At 34.8% G+C, this 17,064-nt stretch overlaps 1 protein-coding gene across 1 annotated transcript in view; it reads right to left on the bottom strand.

Moving 5' to 3' along the window:
• The window catches only part of LOC120347990 (VPS10 domain-containing receptor SorCS2-like), a 36,202-nt gene that overhangs the window by 11,646 nt on the left and 7,492 nt on the right, over positions 1–17,064 (bottom strand). Inside the window, exons 5-16 of the mRNA XM_039418102.2 lie at positions 14,754–14,818; positions 10,765–10,862; positions 10,310–10,437; positions 8,924–9,016; positions 8,355–8,537; positions 7,889–8,023; positions 7,298–7,406; positions 6,266–6,443; positions 4,671–4,784; positions 3,183–3,300; positions 2,429–2,571; positions 1,103–1,261 (exon numbers count right to left, since the gene is read on the bottom strand). Coding sequence (XP_039274036.2) covers positions 1,103–1,261; positions 2,429–2,571; positions 3,183–3,300; positions 4,671–4,784; positions 6,266–6,443; positions 7,298–7,406; positions 7,889–8,023; positions 8,355–8,537; positions 8,924–9,016; positions 10,310–10,437; positions 10,765–10,862; positions 14,754–14,818 — 1,523 coding nt within the window. The remainder of the gene's footprint in view (positions 1–1,102; positions 1,262–2,428; positions 2,572–3,182; positions 3,301–4,670; positions 4,785–6,265; positions 6,444–7,297; positions 7,407–7,888; positions 8,024–8,354; positions 8,538–8,923; positions 9,017–10,309; positions 10,438–10,764; positions 10,863–14,753; positions 14,819–17,064) is intronic.

The following is a 17,064-nucleotide window of genomic DNA, read 5'->3' as shown; positions in this document are numbered from 1 at the left end:
CTTAGTCGAGTCACCCATACACATCGTTTGATCTTTATTATTCACAGCATTTCCATATAGGCTATACCAACAGGAACGATGAAACAAAAATGAAGGGATGAGAAGGTGGTGCGAAATCACAGTGGCTCCTAAGATTCATTTTTCTATGACAGAGCTGGGCTTCAGCTCCATCTCCTGTCTTTAGGCTTAATTACAAATATGAAAGAATAAAATGCTTACTCTATCTCTCATTGCATCAAAACTGACAATTTACATTAAATTCTTTCGCTATTTGGCATCATTATTATTGAGGGTCTACATCAGGGGTCGGGAACCCATGGCTCGCGAGCCATATATGGCTCTTTTGGTAACGGTATATGGCTCCCAGAGAAATCTAATATTCTAGGGCTAAGATTACTATTGTTACGAGATTTCAAACTCTTTTATAGCCAAATTTGTCAATACGTTTGAGAATGCGCGCCCAGCGCATGTCTATGTTATGTAAGGGAATTACCAGACAGGCATTGTGACGAAAATAGGTGAATCTGTAAAATCTATTGTGACATCACAGAGCGATGGAGCGATGGAGGAACAATTGAGAAAAGCATTTCGTCCGTTTGTACGTGCTGGTTACAGTATTTGTCATATTTAGATCGTACTAGCAAAGCTAGCTAGTAAAATACTACGGAGATGCCTGAACGAAAGAAGGGTGATGAGTAACGTAGATTTCAACTTGTGCTGTATGTGAGCCTGATTAAGTGAAGAAATGCTATATGGCTCGCTAGGAAATGCAATTGAAAATATGTACCTTTTTTGGCTCTCTTGACCAAAAAGGTTCCCGACCCCTGGTCTACATAAACCAAAGAATATCATTCTATGACATATTTAAGGCCCCATTCTTTCATTTCTACCACACATGGTAATTCTTTATTAAGACACCATCAACTTGAATATTAAATAATTTTAGTTTCATTATTTTTTGTATGGCAAAGCCAGTTTTTATTCCTGTTGGTAAAAACTGAATCGCTCTTCTTCTAAACTAGAAACACAAGTTGATTCAAAATAATTTGAAAAATAATTGAAACATACTTTGCAGCATACCTAGAACATGTTGTGAACTTACCCAGTAGACACATTACGTTTCCCATTCTTGCAAGTTGTAAAAATGTTAGTTTCATAATCAGCTAAAGTATTTTCACCGACATTGTCTATCAATCCAATCCGCTGTTTCTTACAAGAAAATTGACCATCTGGTCCATGAACTGATTCATATTCCAGATCACTGTAAATAAATTTTAATTTTTTTCCTCAAGTAGGATCCGTATATAATCACACAAAGGCCAAATACAGAACAACAGCAACGTTTATGTGAATACATAAACTATGGCAATTCAAAATTTTCAAAAAATCACATTTACAATTTTCTGAGAAATACTGTTTCAATAGGTCATTACTACCAGTAGTATTGGGTATATTATTAGTTTTCATCCAGATAAAATTAACGAGGTCACAATCACTCACAATACAATGAATTACAACAATAAAGTACCATAACTGAGACATCAAAAGACAAAAATGCATCAAACCAACATTACTTAGTTTTCTCACCCATAAGATGATGTGACAGACACCCAATTATTGAGAACACAATTAGGTTAAATTTGATGGTATTAAAAAAGAGTCATTATAGTATTTGAAATATAATATCGAAGATTTTAGTACAAAATCACAGATTTGCATTGCATATATACCCATGTCCCTTTTTTGTTTATACGTATACTTGGAAGCTAACAACATCATGATATTGTTTAGAACAGGGTTCACCAATCTATCTGAAGCAGAAGGCTACTTCCTGGATACTAGTTGAAAGCACACTTCTGAGAATCTAATTTATTCGATCAAGCTTAAACTACTATTAATGACACTCATGCCTCAAGCTAACCCCATGTGTGTGATGTCATAATTGAAAGAGTATTAAATGATCAATGACATATGGATAAGGTTGGTTATTACAATAATCAATATATTATCATTTTCATTTCCATGTAAGTGTGAACAAGAATAGCAAGAACAATATTAACAAATGCAGCTCACTGAAAAGCGTCGCTATTTAGGTAAATTTTAAAACAGACCTGCAGGTGACCCATGAGGTCCCTACGGGCGACTTGTTTGGTATATTGTTTTAACAAGGAAAAATATTATGGCTAGGCATAAATCCACAAAAGATCCACTGTTCAACACTAATTCAATGTTGTGTTTCTGTGTACTCTTCACATGATGAGTGAACATAAGAGAAACATTGCAGAATTGAAACAATTCAGTAGAAATATTTGAAACCAACTCGGGATGGGATACTGTATAACAGAGATCAAAATCAAAACATTTGCAATAGATAAGGTAACATTGCGACCGACCAAAATTACAAAAAAAAATCAATCGAAAGTAATACCATTCATAGTCCTTGAATGAGCATTTGCATATTTTTTTTGTTGTTATGCGCTTGTAATTAGATGGAATCAGACATTGTAAATCATCTCTCAGCCTCTCAGATTTTTGAATTAAACCCAGATGACAAGTATCGCTAGCGATTTGCTGAAATAAAGATTTAAAATGAATAGGTGTAAAACGGGAATATTGAATTTGTCTGAAAACTATTTGAAAATCGGGTGCTCTCGAAGTATGTGTACCAAGATGGCGCACAACCTGAACATAGTATGTGTACCAGATTAGGGTTACCAGGTTGTGCACAATCTGTGTAGATATTGACATACAGCAAGCATCAAACAGCTGATTGTAAGTTCTGAATATTGAGTAGAGATGATCATTCAGAAAAATGCTTGATTACCCTTGCCATCTATTGACATTCTCTCTTATATACATTTCCACACAGAATGATTAGTTGTCTATAATCCAAACTCAAAGTCATGGTTCATAACTTCATATACACACATATAATTATTTTTATCTAGAACTTTTTTCACAAAAAGATTAACAACAGAAGGGTGGTTTTATTACACAAATTTAAGCATTGCACCACCGTCTGAATGTGATCGAATTGTGAGCCCATATTACGACTTTCCACCTAAATCCCAAGATAATAAATACTTTTTCATTTTTCAAGAACTCAAATTCTTTTATCATGACATATTTCTCAATCCACACAGATCCCAAAAATATGATGATATGCTAGATATCGTACTTACAGTAGGAAATGTAATATTCATGAAGTCAGCTGGATATTTACAGGGATGTGAAAAAAGAGGACTCATGTCAAGTTGAAATATTCTCCAACTGTCTGAATATGTCTTGTGTCCAAACAAACTTAAAACAAGAAACAATTAGTGAATTATATGATCCGATAGCTAGTAGCAAGATTGTAGGTCAGTGGTTCTCAACCTTTTATAGTTCGTGGCCCCCTTCCAGCGCCTTTTTGCTTTTGTCTGACGAGGTAGGTTCCTAATATTAGGCACCGTCTTTGATATAGCCAGACGAATGTCACTGTCAACCTTCAAACGGTTTTGATGCTAACAAGTTTAGAAAAACCAGATTCGCACAAATAGATTGTGATAAATTGAAAAATCAGAAACGGATATCAAAGTCTTTCATCTACATAATATGATTTTTGTCACTTCACTTTTGGAGTTTAGGTGGACGTAATGATTCACTGCTCATTACATACGAGTAATGCAGGCATTGAACACATTCTCTGTCATCTCGAGTTACTTTGGTAAAGCCAATGTAACTGTCGTTTCATTTTCGTATTTTGGGCATTAGGAATTTACATATAGGATTTTGCGTCTATAATGCGAAAAACGAAAGTTATCTCGCAGTCCAATGAAACCACCCGTCTGCAGGTTAGACGGCCTACCAGCGAACTATTTCGATTGGTGGATTCCAAATTCCAATATTATCAAACAATTCACGCACGAGCAAGTGAATACACCCAGTGGACGTCAGAACGGGGAATTTTATTTTAGTAGGAAATTATGCAAACGAAGTCGCCTTATGAATTATGATCAATTCTTAGCCTTGTGTCATGGCCCCCGGTTGAGAACCACTGGTGTAGGTTTTTCGCAATGCTAATGAGTTAACTGCAATGAGTTAAAATTTACGACAAGAAATTCAAGCATTTTTAACAATCAATTAAAAAGTCTCACATACGTCAAACTAGAAGTTGAAAGTGGAAAAATTTTCGGGTCATTTATCAAAATATTCAGAGATGGTAACTGGAATCTACAACCTTTCATACAATGTTGGTATCTCAGGATATATCTATACTAAATATCTAAATTAGGTGACTGTTTACGAAGTTAAGGATTGTGCAACCTGGGTGACATTGTCCTATGCGGTCACAAAATCGGGCATGTGCAAGAAACTTGCTAATTTTAATGTTCCAAGGACAAACAAATTTGCACTTGTATATAGCATGTCTTTTCTCTCGTAATAGCACCCCCCTGCATATTTACTTGCCCTAAATGCTTTTATTTAAGTGTTTTAATAAAAAGTAGCTTACATCATTTAAAATAGATGTGATTTGCAGTCATTTACTACTCCGGAATACAAAAATCTGTGAAGTTGTCGTTTCCCAGAAGTGCAGTATAAGATAATATTATCCGCAATTAATTACGAGATACACACACTATATAAAAAAGACTACATAAAATGTCTTGAAACCATTTAGCTTCACATACGTTAGGAAATGTGTGTTCTCGCCAGGTTCTGTCAATATTCCATCAACATTCACAGCTTCATTCGATTCAGCAAACTGATAAGTGTTCCACTTTGCACCATAATCACTACTGAAACTAAATACAATAACAAATGGAAATCGTAAAGTTCAATACACAAACAAAAATATGGATATGAGTTGGGTTGTGCGAAACTAACTTCCTATCTTTTCTCTATGCCTTTATGCTAGTGGATCCGTATGCTTATACTGCAAGGATGCTGTAGCTAGAATAAACATGACCATTCTATCCAATTAAAGAGTCCAGCTGCACACTAACACAAATGTATTTCTTTAACGTTTTGTCCGACCAGAGTCAGACTTCCTCAGACAAGTGTACAACAATGGCAGGAAATAAATAATTGATTTGAGATTTCAAATTTATTTATCAAATTTATTTCTTGCCATTGTTGTAAACTGCTTGTCTGAGGAAGTCTGACTCTAGTCAGACGAAATGTTACAGAAATACATTTGTGTTATTGTGCAGCTGGACTCTTTAATTGAATAGAATAGAAAATATGGATACAGACTATTTTCGGAATATTCATGGTTGGTTGAAAAAAATGGGAGACAATTTTGAATTATTGTCAAATATTCAAGCAGATATAACAAATTTTATTTCAGTCCCTGCCATCTTTTAGCAAACTGCCAACAATTATTGCAACTAAAGTAAAAATTTTCAGACAGAGGGGAAAATTACAGCTGTTATATCAGAATTGTGCTACTCGCCTCCATTTTCTCAACATCGTTTGGTGTCTAATTGGTGTGTAATACCCCATTAATCGTCAAACCACTACCCCACTAGTCAGTGGTATCCATATCGGATTGTTTGATCTCCATTGCACAATATATTGGCCAGTTATTAGGCGCTCGTTGAAAAGAAATGATTTCAATAGCACTATTGTAAATGTACATTCAACACCCCACTTGTACGTAGAGTATGACCGTATGATATATAATACTAATATGAATGATGGTACAAATCAATTTTCTTCTGATGACATCATGAACAGAATGAAATTATGAGTCTTGAAAGAAAATGAATATAGAAATTGTAGATAATTCAACTAAAATGAAGAATATATGCATTATATATTTCTCCGGATGCTCCTTTTCTTATGACTGTCTCATCTAGTAATAACTATTGGCAGCATAAAATAATGGTTGCCCATGCATGATGCATGTAACACTTTCTTCCCCCAAACGGCCAATTATTAAAAGCTTTTTATCAGTGTCTTGGAAGCAGGGGGAAAATTGTGTAACTGCTTTATATCAGTGACAACACGATTACAAGAGTTGGGTGGTGTTAAGCTTCCTAAGGTGATAAAACACTGAATAAAGTAAACCAAAAAAACTGATACACTTGATCGACTAACTGACAATTGACCTCTGTCATTGCTTCGAGAAATAGACCATAAACTTAGGAAAAAATTATGAAAAATGTGTCAAAATTAGTGTTACTTTTTTAATCTATTTTACAATAGGAATATGTGAAAAACAATTTGTTAAAAGATTTGCACTTCCAATAGTAACACAGTAGCCAATAATAAACAAACTTACTCCAAAGTATTAACAGCTTTCAGAAAAATCATTCTTATAGCAACAATAATGGCACCATGATTAGCAACTACCACCAGATGTCGCTGTTTCCTGGCCAATGTCCAACTTCTGCCGTTGTCATTACTTACAAACAACATGACATGATTTGGGTTGTCATCAACAGTTTGACCGATTGTACCTAATGTAAAACAAAATAAGATGAACAATAACATTGTGACAGCAGAAGCAAGTGCTTTCTTACATTAATAAATGAAAGCTTATACCAGTGATCAGAATTTACTGACAAAGCAATGAGCTTCAAAATGTTTTTATCTATAAAATATAAAAAACAAAAAATTTTATTAGTCGTAAATTGTCATATTTACAGATATATGGTGATTAGGAATAGCAGTTGGATAGGCTATTTATGTTCTTCCTATATCAGTCAGAATCTGATTTATTTTATTTGTCATTTCAGTGACATTCAACAACAATAAGTATAATAAGTATGAAATGACGAATTGCTTCGTCATCGGGTCTACAACACCTTGTGATAAACAAAGAAATAAATTATGAAATCGAAAGAGCAGTAACAGTATATACCAATAGAATTACAATAATGTTTGGTCACTAATTGGCATACTCCTACTGGTTACAGAATTATGCTATATGCTGGGGATACAATCTTCAGATTACAATTATCTTCATATTATACAATGTTGATACATGATATGAGCACACATGATATTTTAAGAGAGATGTTCATTATATTCCTCCATCAAAGCTTTAAAAACTATTCTCTTGGACAAAGGGAGCAACCAGAATATGGGGTGTAGCAGAGCCTATATGATGATATCCCTAAAGCTGGGTTGAAAACAAGACTTTGGGGGCTATGCATGTATGCATACATAAGCAGTGCAAGTATGGCTATGAAGTATAAAAAGTGCTTCTTCTATATCAGTAATCTATTTTGTTTCATGTGAGGTAATGGCACTTCACCTTTAGTCAGACTTGCCTGAAATAATTGTGGTAAAAAACTAAAAATTCACCCACCATGAGCAATAATCAGTCCAGGAACACTCTTTTTGGAAATGATTGCTGGCATGTAATATCCAGATTTTGTTTGATCCATCATTAAATGAAGATTCAATCGACAGTCTTTCTGCAAAACAATCCAGTTTCCGATTTTCATTGAAGGAACACGTATTGATTAGTTCACAATTCAAAAAACGATAAACTGGATATTTTCAGGTGGTCATTTTTGTGAATTTTGAAGAAGTGTGATTTTGATGTACAAAATACACCAATTGTACAAACAAAATTCAAATGGGAAAGGACGGTTTGAATAACAATTTTTTTTTGATAAACTGAAAATTAAATCAATTTATGAATATTTTCCTCAGCTATGACATAGAAATAATAATCTAACACATTTTATTCCTACAATTTTACTAACAATTATATCCAAACAACTGAATGAGCTGCAGCAACCATTATTATCGAAACTGTTGTAAGGCATAGAATATTCTTTGGATTTAACTTGAAAATTTGGAAAAGGTGAAAGAAAATCAGTATTGAAACGCACTTATAGGATTTGAAAAACATATTTACACATTGTAGGAATTACTGTAAAAAAATACTCACACACATCGTGGAGCTGAGACCCCTAACATCAGTTAGATTTGACCATGATTGGCCATTATTCCACGATATCCTTGTTGTGTTATGACCATCAGGAGCATGAACATTCGCAATATATGTTCCAACAATACCTTGAACCTATGAATGATATTTTTATCAGATTTTGAGTATTATATCTTTTTCAAAGTGTAAAGAGTGTAAACGCAGACAAAAATTGGTGGTTTTGAATATCTGTTTCATAGCATAACGGACGCAGCACTTAATCGATGTTAAGTTGTGAAAACTCAACCGAATTATTGCCAATATTCTTCACATTGGATTCTGTATAAGTCAGGCAAAATTGGGCTCATCTCAACAAAAAATATATAACACCATGGTCAATAATAACTTGAACACGAAAACTGTTACCAATGATGGCAAAAATTTTGTTATACAATAATATGAAGTCATGTCTAAAAGTATGGTATACCTCATGAACATCAGCAGTGTAAACTTTGTTATCTGATGTTTTTCTATTGTAATATCGAACATTACTCAATGACTGGCGAAAATGTTCTCCTTTAAGATCGGAAAAGAATAAGTGTGTCAAACCATTGTCATGATTGACTCCCATAACGACACACTCTCCATCAGAACTGACAACATGAAAGTGCTAAAATACAAAGCACAAATACTTAAAAACTAAAATGCAAAAATGTGTCCAATTGTATACTGCCGGGCTGCACATTTCATAGGTAGGCTACAACACGATTGAAAAAAATTTAGTGTTTTTGTGACATTTATATATAAAGAGGGTTTTGGCTTTCTGAGTGTCCTTTTCAGTCTGCTCAATTAAATGAGATAGATGGCTATCATTGAATCTGCTTAGAACTTTCTCATTAACATACAGTGGCATAAATACACCTCATACATATTTTTGAAATAACTTTATTCAAGACTAACTATTCTCTCCCCTCGAATATTTAACATAATGGCTATCCATCAAAAACGTTGCTATTAAATTCTATCAACAAATAGGGTACGTACTATTATACTTACCGATTGGGCTTTTCCAGAATAAAAAGGGAAGCGCGCTCTGACAAACTCTCCACGGTTGTATGATACATAAAGTTTAACAGCAGCTCCTGCTTTCTATTTTTATATAAAAAAAAAATAAAAAAATAGCCATTTTTGTCTACAAGTAATACAGTAATTATATGAAAAATTTTTTAAACTTTCGTCATGTTTGTGTGCACTCGAATATAATTTCTATTTCCAACATTGGTAGGTGTGAAGCCAGGGCTGGGGTGCCGAAGCTGGAGGCAGAGCCAGGAGCCATGGAGTTGTGGCATTTTTATAAATTTATATTTTGAATCAAATCGAACTTTATTAAATATGAAATTTTTATCTCTTATATGATACTTTTGAGAATAGCCCACATTATTAAAATACATCAATTAAAAAAGTGGGTGCAAATCACCCCTGTGCGAGACAGTTTTGGCCTCCACATCAGCAAACCAGCACTGTGCAATAAACTAAAAGGAACCGCAATCTAAAAACGTCACCATTTGATTCCTCAGAAAAAAAGAATCCGATTTACTGAAAAAAAAGTTTTTAGCAAAAAATGTAATTTTTGGCCAGCCGATGCACATCACGATTGATTGGTATTACTACACCGTGAAACGAAAAAAATCTCTTTGTTTCCATGTTTCCATTTGAAATATCGTGAAAATGGGGGGAATTCCCCAAAATCTGTTTTTTCTGTGACATAAAACAGCGTAAAACTTTCAATATAACACGGGCTGGCCTGAAAAATAGATTTTTTTCCTAAATTTCCAACTATAGTCCAAGTCAGTTCGCGAATATGTGGTAACCCATCGTTCACAATTCAATTATGCCACAATAATGTGCCAAAAAGGTAAATTTTGGCTTGGATCAGATGTTGGGTCACATTTAATGTCACCTGTACCGCCAAAAAATTCAATTCTTTTTAGTACTTTGTTCCTAGAAACAGTGGAATTCATCAGATTAGTCAGAATCACCAAGCTACGAAAACGTCATCAAGACGGAATTTCTTTTCCAGAAAGAATGATCGTTTGCTCATGTCACATTTTATATAGCGGTATCATTTTTAATGCTATGTGGGGTCCAAGGACTGGTATCTCGAAGGACTGGCGTTCCCATTGAGAGGTCTATAGCCTTAGTTTAAAAACAGGGCTGAGAAGCTGGTTCGAAATCATGATGGCTCCGGCTCAAGCTCCGGAATTGGAAAATATTGAAATGATCATAACCAAATAGCATAAGTGGCTTTTTCATGTATTTGAGTCTTTCCTACAATAATTAGCTAGGTGAGGCTATGCAGCAGTCTGTCTCAAGACTTTATCACATGTAAAAATGCTCAAAAACGTATTTTTTAACTTTTTGACTCCTGATCTTTCAGCATACCTGGGCAAAAACATAAGAATCCTGAACCACCAATGAATCCATATCTATATTTTCAAGTTTATCGAAAACTTTCTGAAATGGTGCATCATGACAATCAGGAATGTAGCATGACCGCATCTTGTATATTCCTTAAAAATATTGTTTGTATCGTTATGACGGATAACTATCAAATTGGTTTGTGAATATGGGGTTAATCAATATCAAAAGCTCACCACAGAGGAAATTTCTGCTAACCAGAGAAAGTAATTTCAATAATACATATGATATCAAATGTTTTCACGTCTCAAGAAAATCTAGCCTAAACGATAAAAGAAAAAGTTATTAATTAATCTTACATGCATCATATCTGAAGGATTGATAATCATCATGTATAAATGAATTAATCATAATTGAAACAAGAAAAGTTGATGTTAATGGCAGGATAGCTTGCTGCAATATCTATAAATTTTCCTTACTGCTTATTACTGAAGGTAGAAGAACATTTCTGTATTCGAAGTGAACAATTTTGTCTGCGTCGGGGCCTTTGTCAATGTCTTTAACATACCAGAAGTATCTGAAAGTATGACCACGGATGATACAACATTTTAAACACAATATTTTAAAAGCGATAATTCATTAATAAACATAAATTCTCATTTGTCACTATACAAAGAGCAACGAAAAATACCTTTTGATGACATTTTGAAATCATTATTCAGTAGAGATTCAAAAATATGTTGGAAAAAAAGAAAATTGTCGGCACAGGCTCAGGAATAACCTTGCACGGTATTCATAGATGCTAGTCAATATTGAACGCTGGGAAATGACATTCAAAAACAGGTTTCGCACTACTGGAGAAATAAACCTTTATGCTGACTATTACTGCTTGAAATCATTATTCATTCTTCCCATTCGTCATTTTTAAACGAAAAAAAAAAACTGTAATTCATAGAATGCGTGACCCGCTACCAAACTGAAATATACTGCCCCAAAAGGCATTTAAGTTGGACATGACTGTATTAGACAGATGAAAGGCTTATTAATGATAAAAACTATTGAGAGTAAAAGTGATGCATTTCTTACATTGCTCGACTGGTGTAATACGCCAATCGAAAGAATACCAGATTCATCACCCCGAAATTAATTTAGAAAACGAACAACTCTGCTTCCAACATCAAAATCTTTTCTTGATCCAAAGATTGTTACAAATATAGGGCCACATTCAAAAAAGCGTGAAGATACAACAATATAATGAAGGAGCTGAATAAGTTGTTCTTGGGTCTTGGGTCAGTAGATCAATATGAAACCTCCAGTAACGAGTAGCACAACAAATCCTATTAATTGTCACGTCACATCTACCAGTCTGGTTTAGCAGTTGGTATTCGATCATGTTACCTTGTAGATCAGTGGTTCTCAACATTTTATGGCTCGTCACCCCCATACTGGCGCCTTTTTGCACTCGTGGCCCCCCTGTTGACCATACGAGCAATGCAAACATTGAGCACATTCTCTATCGTCTCGATTTACTTTGGTAAAACCGGAGCCAACATAACTGTCATTCTGCTTTCGTATTTAGGATATTAGGTATTTACAAATGGATTTTCATGTCTATAATACGATGGCTAAGGTTATCTCGTGGTCTAGGGAAACTGCACGCCTAGACGCCCTACTGGCAAACTATTTTGACTGATACTTTCCAAATTCCAATATGATCAAACAATTCATGCACAAGAATGCGAATACACCTGCGATCACAAATAACCTATTATGGGCAATGAAACTGTGGTAAACGCCTGAACAGAGAATTTTATTTTAGAGGGAAAGAATGCAATATAAGTCGCTTTATGATCAATTATTAGCCATGTGCCGTGGCCCCCCTCAAACCATTGACCCGCGGGTCACAAAGTGACCCACCGCGTTTTATTCGTGGCTGCCAAGGCACGAATAAAATGAAAAAACTATCATATCAGTGATAAAAATTGATAAAATTGGCTTTAAATTAATCTAACAATAACTAAACTATTATAATATACAGTCAGTTGGGCAGTCAGGGCTGCGATCGCTCATATGTAAATTTCCGTGCCGGTATGGTAATTTTCAAAACCCCTAATCTTGGACACAAGTCTGCACTGCTTTGTACCGTTATTCAGCTATTGGCTGTGACATCGTTTATGACATAACAATGCAATTGCTCTGTTCATTTATCTTAACGTCTTGTCTCCTTCGGAGGTGAATCTGCAGACTGTTTTAGGGGTTATACGAGATAGAACTAGATGCTACTTTGCATTTTATTAGTTTCTCGTCTACAAGGCCGTTGAGAAAACATAATCTTTCAGACTTTAAATAAAAACCTAGAAATCTGAAATAACAATCGAACAGTGTAAAAGTGCCGTAATTTGGTTGAAAGCTTATCAAAAAATATAACGCTATGAAAGTGGAATTCCCTCCAAACTCTTTGGAATCGTAAAGTAATTTACTGCATCATCCTAAACAATTAAGGTAATTCATATGCGTTTTTTCGCACTCTAAATTCATGAAATCGAGTACCATAAAAAGTCCCTGATAGAAGTGCTACATAAGTACCCCAATCCCAAAACTACACCAACAGAAGCTTATAAGATTTGTTTCAGAAGTTTCCTATAGATACAAACATTGATTAAATATCTGTGACCCACTCTCTTCTGTTCCGCAATAAAAATAAAATTTTTGACCCATTCATTGAAAAAGGTTCGTCAATCGTCATCCCTGGGTTAGGCCATTATTTTATTCCAATTTTCCTTATTTTAGTTCTATTACGAGTTCGGGGACTGTTTGTATTAGCCAAGTGTATATAACCCCTGCCCAAAGACCCCTTGTCTCTTTACACAACTTGATGTAAAGTAGGCGAACAAAATTTGTTACCTCCATATTACCACACACACTTCTGGAGCGCAGATGTTTGTACAGGGTCGTCCTATGAGTGTTCTTATTAACTTATTAACTTACCGTATTTCCCGGCAAATAAGACGCTTTTCTAGACCCGAGTTTTTGACCATATTTTAGGGGGGGTCGTGTTATTAGGCAAGTATGATAATTTTTTCGGTGTCGCCTTATTACTCAATTCGTACCATAAAATACCAAATACCATCGGAGATAGCATTCCCACGTCCTCATCATTGCCATGTTATTTTAGATGTTCTTATATGGTGGACGCAATCGGGAGTTAGGTTGAACACAATTAGATTAAAATTGAAAGACGGTTTGAATTCTCGTAGTTGTTATGGATTGAATATTACGCTACAAGAAAAGTCATTATATTTTAACTAATGCGCGCCACCGCTCAAATGTCTCTGCATGGTAATTTGAGATTCCGATGTTGATGCGATTTTACTACCGGTCTTATTGGCAGGTTATATGCAAAAACCCATCGTCTCGTCTTATTTACCGGGTAGACTTGTTCGCCGGAAAATACGGTATATTATTCTGAGCTTCTCGAACATGTTCAGAAAATGTTATCTCTTTTATCGTCTATGACGATTGACAAGCGATGACAGAATGTCTGAAGCAAATAATAAACAGAATTGCTTAGAAGGCATGGTTGATTAATAAAAAATTATCAGCTGCTACTTGATTGAAGAGAATGTCGCCAAAAAATATATCACAAAATAATATTCATTCTCTGACTGACAAACACCCTCAAAAATGATGTTTATTCATTGTTTGGTAACAATTAATCTGAAGTCAATTTTGAACAAATTTATTTATCGCTGTACTTATACCACATGATTGTTCTATTCTTGTCATTGTTGTAAATAGTTTGTCTGAAAAAAACGTTACAGAAATACATTTGTATTCACATTTTTGAGCGCATTAAATAAAAGGACAAATCACAAATTGCACTTTTGGAGCATTGCTTTGATTCAAGCGTAACACCCTCTTATAAAAATCCTGGCCAAGCTGCTGTTTGCCCAGATAAAGATTTACAAGGAGTGATTTATGCACTATTGCAGTTGGAAAGAAATTGAATATATCAGGATCAGTGTTCACTATTAGCGCACTTTTTTGCTAAAAGTGCGAAACAGTTTCACAACTTTTTTTAGGACTGCGATATAGCACTTTTTTTCGATTTTGACGGGTAAAAATTCAAAGTTGACAAATATTTTCCTGTGAGTATGAAGTTGACAAATAAGTTGCGTACTAGTACATTTGTAACCCAATTTTGCATTACATAACGATATTTGCTGGAATTCTAACCTATGTGGTGCATACATTGGAGATAAAGCTTTTGCGTTAACGGCAAAATTCTTGTTCACCAAATATAAAATGAAAAAGCTATTTTTGCAACAGGAATCTTTTACAATCATGACGAATGAACAGAAAGAAGGATGTACGGTAACTCACGCTGAATAAGTGGCATATTTATATCTGAATGAAGTTTAGTAGAATACGCTTCACAAGTTCACAACAACTAACAAATTTGACATACCTTTCACTTGTTACTTCATTTCCCAACTTCGTCCAGGTGGTTCCAAAATCCAATGAGCAATATAACTAAAAATTGAAAAACAAAAATTGGTCCTAACACTCCTAAGTAACCATGCAGTCTTATTAAATAAGTACGTAAATTGAATGAGTTTTAAAAAATTGATACTTTTTGTATTCTACAACATTTATGTATCTGGAAACAGAAAGTGTCTATCCTGTTCCAACACATATTGTGGAAATCACAGCAAGGTTCTAAACGTGTGTCAACATTGGACGATAGGATTCCAAAAATATGTAATTTTTTGGGAGTGCAAAATAAATCTGACAAAGTGTTTGGCGATGTAACTTTGTATTTTTTGAAGGACTGTCATAAAAGTATTCAAATTACACGCAAATAATACTTGATCTAAATTTATCGCAAATAATGTTTTAACATTTACCGCCTGGCCCTGGCTTTTGGTTTACATCTTTTTTTTTTGGATGAAATATTTGGCCGCAAAAAATCTTTTAATTAAGGTAAAATGAGACATGGTAATCGGAATATCACTAGTAAGTCGGCATCAATATTTATTATATGTTATCTAGATCATCGTACCTAGTACCATCGCCCAGATCCTAGTACCATCGCCCCCCTATAGTAGTTTATACAACTTCAACGCCCCCCCCCCCCCCCCCCCCCGGCACTGCAAAAAAAAAATTGAAAGTCTGAAACAAATATATTACAGACCAAATAAGAAGACAAATCATAGTTTATAGTGTTTTTTAATGGGATGGATAAGCTTGGTGTTCTTCAGCGAGTTTTTTATTATATCTGAAATTACCCCGTTTACTGATGGAAAGGCGATTTAGTTGTTTTGATAGAAATAGCAGCACGGCTGAAAACCCCTCTTTCACCATATCAGAGGTCGGAAATGAAAGAATCCAGGGTTCTACCTTCCCAAAGACCGCCATGCACTCTTGCCTTATAGCATTTATCTCCCTAAATTCACCCCATTTCACAACTTATTTTTCAAAACTTATAATAATGATTTTTGTACATCTCATTGATCCCTACAGCCTGATGACCTTCATCAAAATACAAGATATATAACGGTCTTCGGTAAAATTCATCCCCGATTCCTCATCCTACCACGTCCACCATTCCATAGAATCAATCAGCCATTTGCTTTCGATTCGTGGACTCGGATGGCCCAGGGGTCCGCAAATTTTACGCCGCCCGCGAAATTTGGGGTTGCTATTTTTTTGCGGATCGCATATATTTTTTTAAAGTTAAAAACAGAACATCGTGCGAAAACTGCGACAATTTGTGAACTCAACTCAGTCGTCTTATTAAAAAATTATTACAATGACATTTAATGTGTCACTGTCTTGTTGCTGCATCACGCTTGATAGCTTTACGACGCCAGATTGAAAGATTTTCTAAATGGGCACCACTAATGTTAGTTCATTGTTTGTTCTTTGTAATGTTCATTTTCGAAAATAATTGTTCCCACAAATATGTACTTCCAAACATCAACGTGAATATTTTCGCATGGTTTATGAAATTTTGATAAAGATTTTCTTTAAGAAGATATACATTCTTACAAAAATTAAGCAGAGATGAATCCATCGAATAGAATATGAATTTTAATTCTGCGTGTTTCCAGTTGTCTAATTATAATTGAATTGTAGGCTCGTTACACGAGTAGCTGTTTAATATAATTTTTAGGATATAATACAATTTAGTCTAAACGTGTCTCACGATAAATTCTGTTACCTAAAAAAATGTAATTTACTCCTCTAGCATAGATAATAAATAAAATTAATCCATCAATAAAACCGCCCTTTGGATGCTTCCCCTGGCATAGACTTCCTTGTATACTTCATGACATTGGTCATTCAGCAAGATGCAAAAACAAACGTAACAATGCCCCCTTTCGCATCCGCTCTGAGCCTCAGACACATTCCCCACGCAGACAGACTTTCAGGCGTGGTCGTGAATAGGGCTGGGCAAAATATTCGAATAACGAATATCGAATCGAATATCAAAATATTCGAATGGCATTTTACTATTCGAATACCCGGTACCACGTGACCTGCGCCGCTTTGCTTCAACACGGAATTCGGAATCGTGAATTGCGCGAGAAATCACAAACGGCGCTCGCTAACATACAAAAGCGACAAATTTTCTTTGCGTTATGATGTTATTTGTTTTCTTTTCACGCCTAACGTATCGTTTCATTTCCTTATTTTGCAAAATAGGTCCTCACCGTTGCTTTAATTTATGAACGTTCTGTAAATTATAAACGTATGACGATGTATTTAAAAAATCG

The sequence above is a fragment of the Styela clava genome, chromosome 11 (assembly GCF_964204865.1).
Source record: "Styela clava chromosome 11, kaStyClav1.hap1.2, whole genome shotgun sequence".
Classification (NCBI taxonomy): Eukaryota; Metazoa; Chordata; class Ascidiacea; order Stolidobranchia; family Styelidae; genus Styela; species Styela clava.
This window is presented reverse-complemented; position numbering and strand designations above follow the sequence as displayed.